General features: G+C 33.8%; 1 protein-coding gene across 4 annotated transcripts in view; it reads right to left on the bottom strand.

Moving 5' to 3' along the window:
• Positions 1 to 16,004, bottom strand: part of TPD52 (tumor protein D52) — a 341,461-nt gene that overhangs the window by 242,073 nt on the left and 83,384 nt on the right. Inside the window, exon 1 of one of the 4 annotated variants that reach the window (XM_074201768.1) lies at positions 234 to 1,695. The exons of 1 other annotated variant lie outside the window; for it this stretch is intronic. In XM_074201768.1, coding sequence (XP_074057869.1) covers positions 234 to 402 — 169 coding nt within the window. In that variant the 5' untranslated portion in view covers positions 403 to 1,695. Of the gene's footprint in view, positions 1 to 233; positions 1,696 to 16,004 lie in introns of those variants that run through there. 2 more of the 4 variants (XM_074201763.1, XM_074201764.1) reach the window with 2 other exon arrangements.

Genomic DNA, 16,004 nt, shown 5'->3' with positions numbered 1-16,004 from the left:
AGAAGCTCTAGACTAAAAAAGCCAACTACAAAATCTACACTATCATAATAAAGCATGCTTCTTCCAGAAATCCAGAGATGGATCACTTATTTGTTTTTGACTCATGGCAACATCATTTCCATATCACCAAGGCATGCATGTCCCTACATGAGATAAAATCCCACCATGACCTCATTTAAGGTAGAAATTTTATTATAAAACTAATATTGTATAGAAATAAGTAATATAGTTACCGAGTCTCTGAAGCGTAGGTGATCCAGGTGGAGATGTATTTACACTAGGAGACAAGTAGAGATAGTTTTTGTTCACTCCTGATTCGAAATCAAAAGGTGATTTATAGTCCTCATATAAATCCATCTCTCCACGATCCATTCCAGGAAAATGGACAGCACATTGTCTCATGATAGCATGATTCTTCTTCCATTTAGCCTAAAGCACATTCATTTTTGCTCTCCAGATTGTACAGCCTTATGAATAAAAGCAACCAGTGTCTCAATATCCTGCTTTCCCCTGCAAAGTATTCTATTTCCTTTTCAAACCCTTGAGATCTACATGACTAGAAAACACTACACCTGTTTAATAAATGACTTGGTCCAGAGCAATCACAGGAGAAGATGTTAATTTCTGTCAACAATGAATAATCTGGGCAGGGTTAAAATGAATAGTCTTCAGTAAACAAAGAAGGAAACTCCAACCTAAGGTATAGGCACACATTTCTAAAAAGTCTCAGTATAGTTTTGCCCGTAACCAAGGCATTTCCATTTATCTAAATAACTGAGTCAGCTGATTACAACTTCACTTGAATAGCCATAATCTTCTAGGACAGAAAAGGATTACTAGTCAATAATCTACTCTAAATACCATCTGGGTAGTGCCAACCCTTCCCCCATTATGGCTAAAATTCCAAGTATAAAGCAGCTTCCTGGTTCTTCAAAAACCTTTCCGGGAGTTTAAAGATAGTCATTTCTACAATTGACTTTTTCTAACAAATAAACCCTTTTAATTCTATTTGTAAGAGAGGGTGGAGTTGTTATATCAACTTCTTAAATCAAACAATCTCCTACTGACCCTTCTTTGTTTAACTGAATTTTGGCTCTGCAGGTGCCAAAGTTGACCTGCCAAATTATACAAACTTATGAAACCACACAGGAATAACTATCTCCTTGCAAGCAGCCACTGTGCACACTCAACCACTATCTATGGACTGGTAACATGAATCTAAGGTGGTAACTCATCACCCTTGATAGAAATCTTTTAATATATCCCTTCTCATCTAAAAATGAGCAGCAGAATTAGCTCTAGATGCTCAAATGGGCCTTTAGGCAAAGGTGTCAGTGTTTCTGGTGGTTTTTCACCACATGGTTCATTTAATGTTATTTGTCCAGGTAAAGTCATTATAAATAAAGTGGCTATCCATAAAAAGGCATACGGTAACAACAAAATGAATAAAACAGACATTCTATTCTCACATTTAAAATGCAGGAAAAATATACTCTTATGTACTGATCTGTTTGTTAAATTGGAGGCCAAAAAAACAGAGATTTAATATACTTCAACAATATAAAAATGTATATCATCTTGCCAGGGTAGTAAGGTGGCACAGCAGATAAGAGTGCTGGGCCTGGACTCAGGAAAACTCATCTCCCTTTGTTCAAATCTGGCCTCAGATACTTTCTAACTGTGTGACCCTGGGCAAGTCACTTAATCCAATTTGCCTCAATTACCTCAAATGTAAAATGATATAGAGAAAAATATGGCAAATAGCTCCAGTATCTTTGTCAAGAAAATCCTAAAGGGATTCAAAAAAAAGTTGGATATGGCTGAAATGACTGAAAAACAATATCATCATCATCATCATCACCTCACCATCTTGTTATTTCTACTACCCACCATGGTAGCACTACTTGGTCTGCTAAAATGAGTCAATCAACTACTATTTATTAAGGTTTTGCTATGTGAGCAGGCACCACGCTAAGTACACTGAAGTTTTGAGTCAAGTCCTATGTAAACCTTGCTCTTCCTACATTTTAGACCTCTGATTTTACCATCTTACCTCCATCTAGGATCATAGTATCCGTCACTGTAGCCCTCAGGATGGAGATAGCACAGAATTATAGCACAATTAACAAAATCCCTCAGTGATCCAAGAGAAAAAAAACAGCATCTCTATACCACAAATTAATCTTTTTCATAAAACTACAAGACTAGTGAAAAATTCTGGACTCAGCAAATCACAGCATATAATATATCATATTAAAATGTTTTGAAACATTGCATATCATCTTTAAAAATTTTTACAAGACTTCTGGCCAAAATGGTGGAGAGAAAACAGGCACTGTGGAAAACTGCCTGAATCTTACTCTCATCAGACTTAGCTTAAAGTTAACATACAAACACTAAATTAAGCTAAGAAATGTATCTTACCTTTCAAGTATTAAAAGGGGAAAGGGGTGGGGGGAAGAGGAACTAACAGAAGGAAGGGAAGGAAGAAGGGGAAAAGGGAAAGAAAGGAGAGGGGAGTTGGATATAAGGTGGCAAACACACAGGTGGTGGTATTCAGAAATAAAATAATGGGAAATATGGATAAAGTGAAAAAAGGGGAGCATGGAGGGCAATAAAGAATTAGTAATTATAATTTTGAATGTGAATGGGATGAACTCTCCCATAAAACATAAATGAATAGCAGAGTGGATTAAAAACAAGAATCCTACAATATGCTGCTTACAAGAAACTAATCTGAAGCAGAAAGATACATATAAAGTAAAGGTAAAAGGTTGGAGCAAAATATATTTTGCTTCAACTGAAGTGAAAAAAAAGCAGGGGTAGTAATCTTTATCTCAGACAAAGAGGCAGCAAAAATAGATCTCATTAAAAAAAATAAGGAAGGAAACTATATCCTCCTAAAAGGTACCATAGACAATGAAGCAATTTAAATAATAAATATGTATGCAGCAGATGGTATAGCAACCAAATTCCTAGAGGAGAAGTCGAATGAGTTACAGGAAGACAGACAGCAAAACTCTACTGGTGGGAGACCTCAACCTTCCACTCTCAAGAGTTAGATAAATCTAATCATAAAATAAAACAAGAAGGAAGTTAAGGAAGTAAATAGATTGTTAGAAAACCTAGGCATGACAGACCTTTGGAGAAAATTGAATGTGGATAGAAGGCAATATACTTTTTTTTTGCAGTACATGGCTCTTAGACAAAAATAGATCATATACTAGGGCATAAAACCTAATAATCAAATGTAGAAAGCAGAAAGGCAGAAATAGTGAATACATCCTTCTCAGATTATAATGCAATAAAAATCACATGCAATAATGGGCCAAGGAGAGATTGGCCTAAAACTAATTGGAAACTAAATAGGGGGTGGCTAGGTGGCGCAGTGAATAGAGCACCGGCCCTGGAGTCAGGAGTACCTGAGTTCAAATGTGACCTCAGACACTTAATAATTACCTAGCTGTGTGGCCTTGGGCAAGCCACTTAACCCCATTTGCCTTACAAAAACCTAAAAAAAAAAAAATGAATGGATCAAACAATAAATTATAGAAAGAATTAATGATTTCATCCTAGATAATGACAATAATGAAACAACATACCAAAACTTATGGGATATAGCCAAGGCAGTTGTCAAGGGACATATTATATCTTTAAATGTTTACAAGAATAAATTAGAGAAAGAGGAAATCAACAAACTAACATGCAACTAAAAAATTAAAAGAATGAATTAAAAACCTCCAATTAAATATCAAATTAGAAATTCTAAAAATTAAAGGAGAAATTAATAAAATCGAAAGCAAAAATAATTATAGAACTAACAGATGAAACCAAGAGTTTGTTTTATGAAAAAACTAATAAAATTGATAAACCTCTGGTTAATTTGATTAAAAAAAAGAAGAAAACCAAATTGCTAGTATCATAAATGACAAAGGTGAACTCACCACCAATGAGGAGGAAATTAAGTTAATAATTAGGAATTATTTTGCCCAGCTCTATGCCAGTAAATTTGATAATCTAAGTGAAATGGATGAATATTTACAAAAATATAAGTTGCCCGGGTTAAATGAAGAGGAAATTAAATACCTCTAACTAAACCAAATAACCTTATCTCAGAAAAAAGAAATTCAACAAGCCATTATTGAACTCCCTCAGAAAAAAACCTCCAGGGCCAGATGGATTCACAAATGAATTCTATCAAACATTTAAGGAACAATTGGTTCCAATTCTATATAAATTCTTTGGAAAAATAGATGAAGACAATACGGTGCTGATACCTAAACCACGAAGAGGCAAAACAGAGAAAAAAAATTATAGACCTATCTCCCTGATGAACATAGATACAAAAATATTAAATCAAATCTTAACAAAACCATTTCTGCAATTTATCACTAGGATAATACACTATGACCAAGTAGGATTTATACCAGTAATGCAAGGTTGGTTCAATTTTAAGAAAACTGTTAGTGTAATTAACTATATCAATAACAAACCCATCAGAAATCATATGATTGGGGCAGCTAGGTGGTGCAGTGGATAGAGCACCGGCCTTGGAGTCAGGAGTACCTGAGTTCAAATCCAGCCTCAGACACTTAATAATAATAATAATAATTGACTAGTTTTGTAGCCTCGGGCAAGCCACTTAACCCCAGTGCCTTGCAAAAACATAAAAAAATCATATGATTATATATCAATAGATGCTGAAAAAGTCTTTGACAAAATATAGCACCCATTCCTACTAAAAACACTAGAGTGAAGGATAATGATCATTGTTGGAAGGGTTGTGGGAAATCTGGGACACTATTACACTGTTGGTGGAGCTGTGAACTCATCCAACCCTTCTGGAGAGCTATTTGGAACTATGCCCAAAGGGCAACAAAAATGTGCATACCCTTCGACCCAGCAATACCACTACTGGGTCTATACCCTGAAGAGATGAGGAAAAAGGGTAAAAACATTACTTGTACAAAAATATTTATAGCAGCCCTGTTTGTGGTGGCAAAGAATTGGAAATCCAGTAAATGTCCTTCAATTGGGGAATGGTTTAGCAACTGTGGTATATGTATGTCATGGAACACTATTGTTCTATTAGAAAGCAGGAGGGATGGGATTTCAGGGAAACCTGGAGGGATTTGCATGAACTGATGCTGAGTGAGATGAGCAGAACCAGAAAAACACTGTACACCCTAACGGCAACATGGGAGTGATGTTCAAGCTTGAAGGACTTGCTCATTCCATCAGCGCAACAAGTGGGAACAATTTTTGGCTGTCTGCAAAGGAGAGTACCATCTATATCCAGATAAGGAGCTGTGGAGTTTGAACAAAGTACAAAGACTATTCCCTTCAATTTGGACAAAAAAAACCCAGATGTTTTATGGTTTGATCTGGTTACCTCTGAGAATTCTGTTCTCTTTAAGGATATGATTTCTCTCTCATCACACCCAATTTGGATCGAGGTACAACATGGAAACAAAGTAAAGACTGACGGAGTGCTATCTGTAGGGTGGGGGTGGGGGGAGGGAAGCAAGATTGGGGGGGAAACTGTAAAACTCAAATAATATCCTTAATAAAAATTTTTAAAAATACTTTAAAAAAACACTAGAGTGTAGGAATAAATGGATTGTTCTTTAGAACAATAAGCAGTATCTATCTGAAACCATCAACAAGCATTATATGCAACAGAGATAGACTAGAGGCATTCTCAATAAGATAGGGGTGAAAACAAGGATGCCCACTATCACCACTACTATTCAATATTGTGTCAGAAATGTTAGCTTCAGCCATAAGAGAAGAAAGAGAAATTGAAGGAATTAGAATTGGGGAGGAAAAGACAAAACTCTCACTCTTTGCAGATGACATGATAGTATACCTAATGAATTCTTAAAAACCATCCAAAAAACTAATGGAAACAATTAGCAATTTTAGCAAAGTTGCAGGATATAAAATAAACCCTCATTTCTATATATGACTAGCAAGATATAGCAGAAAGAGCTAGAAAGAGAAATCCCATTCAAAGTAACCTCAGACAATATAACATACTTGGGAGTCAACCTACAAGGTAGACTCAGAAATTTTTTGAAAACAATTACAAAACACTTCTCACACAAATGAAAGCAGAGTTAAATAACTGGGCAAATACCAACTGCTCATCGATAGGTCAAGGAAATATAATAAAAATGACAATTCTACCAAAATTAAATTACTTGTTTAGTGCCCTACCAATCAAAATTCCAAAAAATTACTTTAGAGTTAGAAAAAATTGTAAGTAAATTCATATGGAGAAATAAAAAGTTGAGACTCTCCAGTGATTTAATGAAAAAAAAAGTGCAAAAGAAGGTGTCTTAAAAGCATTAGCCACCAAAAAATGTCTGGTATTGGCTAAGAAATAGAATGGTGGATCAATGGAATAGACTAGGTGCAAGAGAGATAGCAAGAAATGATTACAGTAATCTGCTGTTTGATAAACCCAAAGAGTCCAGCTATTGAGATGAAAACCCTCTCTTCGATAAAAAGTGTTGGGAAAATTGGAAGTTAGTACAGCAGAAACTTGGATTAGACCAACACCTCACACCCTATATCAAGGTAAGATCAAAATGGATATAGGATTTAGACATAAAAGACAATATTATAAACAAGCTAGGAGATCAAAGTATAGTTTACCTGTTAGATCTACTAAAAGGGAAGCAGTTTATGAGCAAGGAAGAGATGGAGAAATCATTAAAAATAAACTAGATGATTTTGATTTCATTAAATTAAAAAGCTTTTGCACAGACAAAACCACTGTAACTAAGATCAAAAGAAATGTAGTAAATTGGGAAACAATGTTTACACCTAATATTTCTGACAAAGGACCCATTTCTAAAATATATAGAGAACTGAGTTAAATTAATAGAAAAAAAAAAAACCCAAGCGATTCCCCAACTGACAAATGTCAAAGGATATGTGGAGGCAATTTACAGATGAGGAAAATGATCCATAGTCATATGAAAAATTGATCGAAATCATTACTTATTAGAGAAATGCAAATTAAACCATCTCTGAGATACCACTTCATACCTCTCAGACTGGCCAATATGACCAGAAAGGAAAATGATCAATGTTGGAAGGAATGTGGGAAATCTGTATATTGTTGGTGGAGCTGTGAACTCATCCAACTTTTCTGGAGAGCAATTTTGAATTATGCCCAAAGGGCAATAAAAATGTGCATACCCTTTGATCCAGCAATAACACTACTGGGTCTATACCCTGAAGAGATCATGGAAAAAGGGTAAAAACATCACCTGTACAAAAATATTCATAGCAGCTGTTTGTGGTGGCAAAGAACTGGAAATTGAGTGAATGTCCATCAACTGGGGAAAGGCTGAACAAACTGTGGTATATGTATGTTAAGGAACACTATTGTTCTATTAGAAACCAGGAGGGATAGGAATTCAGGAAAGCCTGGAAGGATTTGCATGAACTTTTGCTGAGTGACATGAGCAGAACCAGAAAAACATTGTACACCCCAACAGCAACATGGACTTGTTTATTCCATCAGTGCAACAAATCAGGGACAATTTTGGGATATGTGCAATGGAGAATACCATCTGTATCCAGAGAAAGAATTGTGGAGCTTAAACAAAGACCAAATACTACCTTTAATTTAAAAAAAGAATCATTATCTTATTATGCAATTTTGCTATCTCTTATATTTTATTTTTTTCCCTTAAGGATATGATTTTTCTCTCAACACATTCAATTTAGATCAATGTATAGCATGGAAACAATGTAAAAACTATTAGACTACCTTCTGTGGGGAGTGGGGGGAAGGAAGTGAGATTAGGGCAAAAATTACAAAATTAAAAAATAAATTAAAAAATAGCAATGCCAAAAATGTTTCTACAAAAAAGCACATTCTGGGATTTGAACTTTTTTAAAATTGTATCTCCTGAAATTCCTGTCTGAGTACTACAAGCAAACTTGCTGCTTCCATAGGTTTATTCCAGCTTTCATGGGATCCCAGTATTTTAAATATGCTAAAAAACTAGGCATTTGAATACTGCCTGGCCATTCATCTACCTGTTATTAATTGAGCTCTTACTTACTATTTGTGGCTTCTGGAAGTGACTTTGAGTTCTCAACCTCTATGCCATCAGAGTATATACTCTGGCAATCTCTACTCAATGGAGAAGCTTCAAGAGTAGGTCCAATAATGGACTGAATATCTGTTTATTGTCTGAAGATCAGCTTATCTCACTTGGGGAGGATTTATCCCCAGATTCACAATGAAATACACTTAACAGTTGTCTCCCAAGTTAAAAAAAGGTGGCAATTTTTGTTGATGCTAGATAAATATTATATGAAAGTCACAGTAGGAGATATAAAACTAAATACCTTCAAGAAGTTTACAGTCTAGTAAATAAGGTAAGACACCGACACTAATTAATCCAAGACAAAAATATGGTATATTAAAGAAGTAATAAACAATTGTGCAAATTATAAGGAAATATCCATTTTATACAAGGTGATCAGGAATGTCTTCATGGGAAATGGTGTAAAATAAAATGAAAAGAACAAAAATTTTTAAATAAAAATATATTCAAAAAATTTTCAAGTCAGGAGCTGGTCCCTAAAGGACTTTGAAAATTTTGACAGATAGTGCATATTGGAAACTAGGAAAGGAAAATGGAAAATAGAAAAGGCTATTGGAAAGGGGAAGGAATTTCAAGAAAAGAAATTAATGACATATGCCATTATATAGAAGGTAGAAAGCACAGATAAATTTGTGGCATGAATATAGTTGATATGAAAATCTGTTTTGCATGATTTCACATGAATAATTGATGTATTGGTTACCTTTTCAACAAGAAGGGAAGGATTTGGAAGGGAGGGAATTAAAAAACTCAATTTTTAAATAGGAATGCTAAAAATAAATAAATTATTGTTTTAAAATTATAATTTTGCTATGATTAATAAGCCAATTTAGTTCATTCTTATGGTTCATACTTATAGAAAGACAAAACTAAGAAGGAAGATTGGGGCAAGATCATGGAGAGCCTTAAATGTCAAATAAAAGAATTCAGATTTTATTTACTGAGCAATGGGGATCTATGAAAAGTTTTTGAGACGGAGACTAAAATAATGAAAACTTTTCTTTAGGGAAACTAATCTGGCAGTAGTGGGTAGGATGATTTGAGGCACAGAAAAACCAGAAAAAATGCCAGTATCATAACCCAGATGACAAGTAACTTTCTTTGTCAAGTAAAGCTATTTTAATTAGTAAACACTACAAAAATTTAAGATGTCATAAAATTCTCTAGATGAGGAAAATTTAATCAAAGTATCCAAGGACATAAAATTGACCTAATCAGCAAACATGTTTGGTAGTGTCTATCAACAGAAGGAAAGAAGGGCAGAGATTCCTGTACAGGTTCAAAAAATAAAGCTGCTTATACCCTTAAATGCCAGCAGGGGGTAGACATGGAACAGGTTGCTGCAAACACTTCAACTGTGCCATGAATACAACAGATGCAGGGCATGCAATGAAATGAGCAAAACCCATTTAAAATCACAAATTGCAATGGATATTTAGGAACTGTAAATATAACAAAAATATAATACAGATTTGAAGATTTTTTTCTTTTGTTTTATTTATAATTTAAAAGATTTTCAAAGCTATATACCTCCACAATTCTATGCTTGAAAAGTAAAAATAAAGACTGTTGGCCATTATTCATTTATGTGTTGGTCTGGTTTTATGGCATGTTTCCTCACTTATCTGGGAGTCCCTTATATCAATGAAATCATAAGTCTAGTCCTGAAATATATTCCATATCAGAACAGCAAATTGAACAGTAAAATTAAAACAAAGTCCTGTGTTCCATTTCTTCTCTATTCTTACTAAAAGAGTGACCATATTGTAGAACAAGTATAGAACCACTGGCAAACAAATGATCCTCCAATTCAAGGGTCATGTGCATCTCTAACCATTTCCTAATGTCTGAACTGAAGTTAAATTGTGCCAAGACACTTTTGTTGGAGAGGGAGACGAGGCAGGTTATGTGATATTTAAAGACTGGTATATCTCTTCTCAGGAGGACCTCAGCATCTAGGTAATTCTTCTTTCACTTGTGCTATACCTCTTCCATGACAGTGGTGAAAATCTTTTGCAGTTCTAAGTCCTTCTGTTTTATGACACACAGCAAGTTCCAGATTCAAGTTCCATCTCTGAAACATATGAGCTATGAGGCTAGGCAAATCTTTTAGCATCTCAATGCAACTCTGTAATATTAATAATGTTAAAATATTCAATTTTATTTTCTGTGACATTATTCAATGATTACCCCTATACCACATCAAGATTCTAACAAACTATTCATGATATATAGGTATCTAATATTTGGTCTGTTTTTGGAGCAAGTTTCCTCATCTCAAGAGTTTCCTTAAATCAATGAAATCATGAGAATAGTCATATAAAACATATCTCTATTCCCTTGATATTAATAATCATAAAGGTCCATAAAGATTCATATTTTATTATGTTTGATTCTCATAAGTATATGCTTATAAAATTATATTTTCACAAATGTTAGATAGGTTGGTAATTACTGTTCTTTCAGTCACTATTTTAGGACAATAATAATAATAAACAGGATTCTTTTTGCAGTTTCAATGTCTTTTCTTCCCTCTGATACTTTTAGAATTTATCTTTTAATGTCCTAAAAATTCTATCTCTTGTGAAAGAACGCTGTGCAGGTTTGGTCTAATCCAACTGCTTTCCCCATCTTTGTTCTCTTTAGTAGTATTTTTAATTCTTTTCTCCAAATACCCAGGATTGAGATGTTGTGCACAAATGGGACTTCAATTGTCCTGAATGGTGAAAAAAAAAAAAAAGAGATTATTTTAAAATTCTTTTTAGATATTTTTCATCTTTTATCTAGTTATTATCCCTTTTTCACTTTCTCTCTTACATTTCCTCTAGATGATGCTGAGAGCAAAGTTTTCTTTTCTTTTTTCTTTCTTTTTTTTTTAGTTTTTGCAAGGCAATGAGGTTAAGTGACTTGCCCATGGTCACACGGCTATGTAATTAAGTGTCTAAGGTCAAATTTGAACTCAGGTCCTCCTGACTCCAGGACCAATGCTCTATCCACTGCACCACCTAGCTGCCCCTGAGAGCAAAGTTTTCAACAAGATTTCTTTAAATGTGTTATTCCCTTTTCCTTTTCTGATTTATGAGGCAATCCTGCTCACAATCTAGCACCATCTTTCATAAGATTTTACAAATGAATTCATACTCTAAATCAGGATAGTCCTTATTTACTACAAATCTCCATTTCACAAATAAGTTTTTTTGTTGGGTTTTTGGGTTTGGTTTTTTTTCCTGCTTGGGGCATTTTTTTATTTCCTTTAGGTCTCTTTATTATGTCAATTTATACTGGTTAAACTTCTATAAGAAATCTCTATTTTCCATGTTCACTATGATCACTATGATCAAGCTGGAATTGGATTAATTGCATGTAGCTTTTTTCTCATTTATATGCTTTTAATTTTATTTTTATCTCTGCTATAACAATTCAGTGATCTGATTGTATATCCACAGATGATATAAGGAATGACTCACACATTAATAACAGATCACTTCAAGACTCAACTCATTTATCACTATCTGCAGTAGTCCTTTCTTATCCCTCTCACTGACAGATCCTTTTCCTTTAAGAATACTTCAGTCTGGGGGCAGTTAGGTGGTGTAGTGGATAAAGCACCGGCCTTGGAGTCAGGAGTACCTGGGTTCAAATCCGGTCTCAGACACTTAATAATGACCTAGCTGTGTGGCCTTGGGCAAGCCACTTAACCCCATTTGCCTTGCCAAAAAACCTAAAAAAAAAATAAAAATAAAAAAAAGAATACTTCAGTCTACTAGAGAGATAGATAGATGGTAAATACCTATTATTCAAATATTGTCTCAATTATTCCAAGTTGGAACTCCTTGAGGGCAGGGAATGTGTTTTTGCCTTTATTGTGCTGGTGCTTTAGAAGAGTGCCTAGAATACTAGTAAGCTCATAATAAAAGCAAGCTGAATAGTTAGTTTCTAACATGTTAAAAATATATTGTTTTATTTTCTGTGATATTATTAAATGCTCACCTATTTAACATATCAAGACATATATCAACATATCTAAGACAGTATTCACTGATAGCATCAGTCTTTTCCCCTAAAATCTGAAAGTCTTTGATCATCCCCATTCCTTGTACCTGAACCATATTTTCTGACATAATTTTCAACACTCTCATTCATATATGCTTACCTTTGCATTTAACTCCTGGAATATTAAAGTATATGCTGATTTAATTATAAGGATTTCACTGGATTCTTGGCCACATTTCTCTACCTTTTAATCCTTCGCAACAGACATGGTTGCAAAATGTGCAAATACTTTCAAAGTATCTTTTTTTTTGAGTTTTTGCAAGGCAAATGGGTTTAAGTGGCTTGCCCAAGGCCACACAGCTAGGTCATTATTAAGTGTCTGAGACCACATTTGAACCCAGGTACCCCTGACTCCAGGGCGGGTGCTTTATCCACTGTGCCACCTAGCCACCCCACTTTCAAAGTATCTTTTTGAAAATATTTATCATGAACATTGCCTGGCACCAAATGTCTAATGAAATGAAGTTCTTGTTGCCTTTGCATGCTTGATGAAACCAACTCTGCAAATTACTTTGTCTAAATTTATGTAATAACAAAAATACAGGAAAAACAAACTATAAATACTCTGATGAATGTAATCACCAAGCATGATTCCAGAGTAGCAATTATGACACATGCTAGCCACCTCTTAACAGAGAAGTAATGGTCTGGGTATGCAAAGTAGAATCTATAGTTTTTACTCCATTGCTAGAATTTGTTTCGCTTTACTGCACCTATTTGTTACAAGGGTTTTTTTTATCTTTCTTTTTTTAACAATAGTATGGGGGATTGGGAGAAAGAAAACTGATTTTTTTCAATTAAATATAATTTAATTTTTTAAAATAACATATTACTTTAAATTGTTCCACTTTCTCTAAGGAAAACCTGTGAGGTATCCTTAGGTGCAACTTCTTCCAATTTTCTGGTTCAGTTTCTACAGTAATGTCAAGATTGATGCACTTCAATTCCTATAGTATTATGTCCTTTTGTTTATCACTGGAAAGGAATACCTCACAAAAAGCTAAGCTCATAATCTAAAAACCATTTTTTCAAGCTCTTTGTTCCCTTTCTTGTATACTCATAATGCATACAGATTTGAGTTTTATTAGAGGCATTAAAAAAATCAAGCTACCTTTTTGGAGCTCCTCAAAAGCATATAAATTATGTTCCATTTTGTCTCAAGATAGATAAAACAGACTAGCAAATCATTCAAATTGCTGAGATCTAAATAATGAAGATTATTACTAATTATCATTGCTATTGATAATATAGCTAAAATTTACAAGGTAATTTAAAATTTGCAAAACGCTGGAAAAATATTATCTCATGACAGCCTCACAAAAACCCTGAGAGATGGGTGTTATTATTATTATTATTCCAGTTTTACAGATGAGGAAACTGAGGCAAGTAGAGGTTAAATTACTTGTCCAGTCATAGAGTTATTAATAAGTGTCTGAGGATGGCTTTTCACTCAGGTCTTTTCATTCAGGTTCAATGCTCTAACCATTGTGCTATTTAGTTGCCTTCTGATATGTGTGGTATACATACATAGATACATACATACAAGTATAGCATATTTGGTTTTCCATATTAGAAGAATAATTTTCTATTTTCCCCACTCATTTATAATTATCTGGGATGCTTTATATCTCAACTTGTAATGCCTCCTTAAATGTGATCCCTAAGTTTAATTTTTGTGACAGTGAACAAAGACCTTTACTTTTTTGGGGTCTCAATTTCCTTATCTATAAAATAACTGTCCTAGATTAGGTGATTTAAGGTCCTTTCTATTTCTGTTAGGATTTGCAAATGCTTCATGCAGGAATCCCAAAATTAATGTTCTCCTTTTTAAAAAATGCACTAGAACAATGCTATTTAAAGAAATACTTTCATTAAAAAATTCCCCTAGTGTTAAGAGAGGATAAATTATGTAAAAAAAATGAATGTTTTTAAATTCAATGAATGTGAATTCAGTTAATGTGAAAGAGGATGCATAAAATTCATCATTATCTTGACATCATAAGTTACCTATGTCAATATAAAAATTTGTCAATATTTTAACTTCCTAAATATTAACTGGAACTCATGTAAATTCTCTTATCAATAGAGTTAGAGAATACATTTCAACATGAATGAAAAACTGTTCTAAACTACTTTAAAATCTATTTTGAAATTTACCACTATTGTTTTATTTTAAGAATTAGGGTTTTTTTAATCTTTACACAGCATGCAAGGTTAATTTTTTATGATCTAATGGGAATTTGTTTTTTCTTTTTGTTTTTGTGCATCAATAAGTGACTTGTCCAAGGCCACACAGTTAAGTGATACAGTATTAATGACGAATTTGAACTCAGGTCCCACTGACTCCAGGGCCAGTGCTCTATTCACTGGGCCACCAAGCTACCCCTGGCTTGTTTTATTTGTTTGTTGGTTGGTTTGAAGTTTGTTTTTTTTTTTTTATCAAAATAGAATATTTGAGCTTAAAGCCTAGAGGTGGCTAGGTAGAACATTGATAGAACTCTGGATTGGGAGACTGGAAAATCTGAGTTAAAATTTGGCCTCTGATTCTTACTGGCTATATGACTCTGGATAAGTCACTTAATAACTTCTATCTACTTAAATTTACCTCATCTGTAAAATGGAAATAATAATAGCACCTATCTTTCCCATGGCTATTGTAAGGATTAAATGAGATGATTTTTATAAAGTGCTTTGCAAACATTAAAGTGCTACCCTGACAACTAACACAGGTGTATTTGTTTCTTTGGATAACATCTGCTATCTTTGTTCCCAGGGTCCTCTTAAAACAAACTATAAACCCTTAAAATTTCATCATGGTCCAATAGTTAAAGCAATAGAACACAGGAAATAAAAGGATCATAACTTGCTTTTGATGACTTCAAAATGCCACTAAGGAAATGAGTCAAATTTGAGACCAAAAAAAGCACACTTTTCATCTTAGACATTGAATTAACATATGGATATAGACAACCTTCATTTATTTAGAACGGTATCTCTCTGAAAAAGACACCTTTTAAAATTTGGCTCAGGAAAGGATTAACATAATAATTTCAAAGACAGCAATGAATCTGTTAGGGAGGAATTTAGAAGAGTCATTCTCTCTTTTCCAATTGTACCATTATAATTATATTTGCATAATAATACAATTAAGGGTCCAAGGCAAGAGTTCATTTAGATCAGCCTAAATGACAATTGTTCTTGGACACAGATTCTGAGGTCTAAGTCTGAACAAGAATCTTTTTTTTTTGGGGGGGGGGGACAATCAAGATTAAGTGTTTGCCCAGGGTCATGCCATTAGTAAGTATCTGTATCTGAATTTGAATTCAAGTCCTCCTGACTACAAAGAATTTTCTTTGTAATCAACTTTTTAAAAATGTAACTGGCAGCAGTCAGTAAGAATCTATGGCACAAATCCCAGAGAGAACACAATTTAAGATTCAAAGTTCTACTTAAACTTAATGGGGGCAAAAGGAAACAATCTCATCCAAAAATATATATGATTGTTTTATATTTGTGCTTTAAATTGCTTTAAGCCTTCCTGGAGAGGAAAATTTGTGGCCAAAATATATTTGTAGATGAGGTCAAAACTTCTAAATAAGCAAGAGGATTACAATAGGCACAAAAAGGAAAAACAAGATGGCTTAAAACACTCCCTACCCAAAAAATCTATCCCAAGAATCACATAAAACCCTAAATTTATCTTTTCAAAAAGCACCTGATGGAAAAGATAAGAAAATCTAGACTAAAAGTAACAAGAATGAAACATGATTAAGGATTTTACAACTTACAATTAGCTTACAACTGAATATTCAGAGACAA

Source organism: Macrotis lagotis, chromosome X (genome assembly GCF_037893015.1).
Source record: "Macrotis lagotis isolate mMagLag1 chromosome X, bilby.v1.9.chrom.fasta, whole genome shotgun sequence".
Taxonomy (NCBI): domain Eukaryota; kingdom Metazoa; phylum Chordata; class Mammalia; order Peramelemorphia; family Peramelidae; genus Macrotis; species Macrotis lagotis.
The sequence above is the reverse complement of the archived record's forward strand: the minus strand, read 5'-3'. Positions and strand labels throughout refer to the sequence as shown.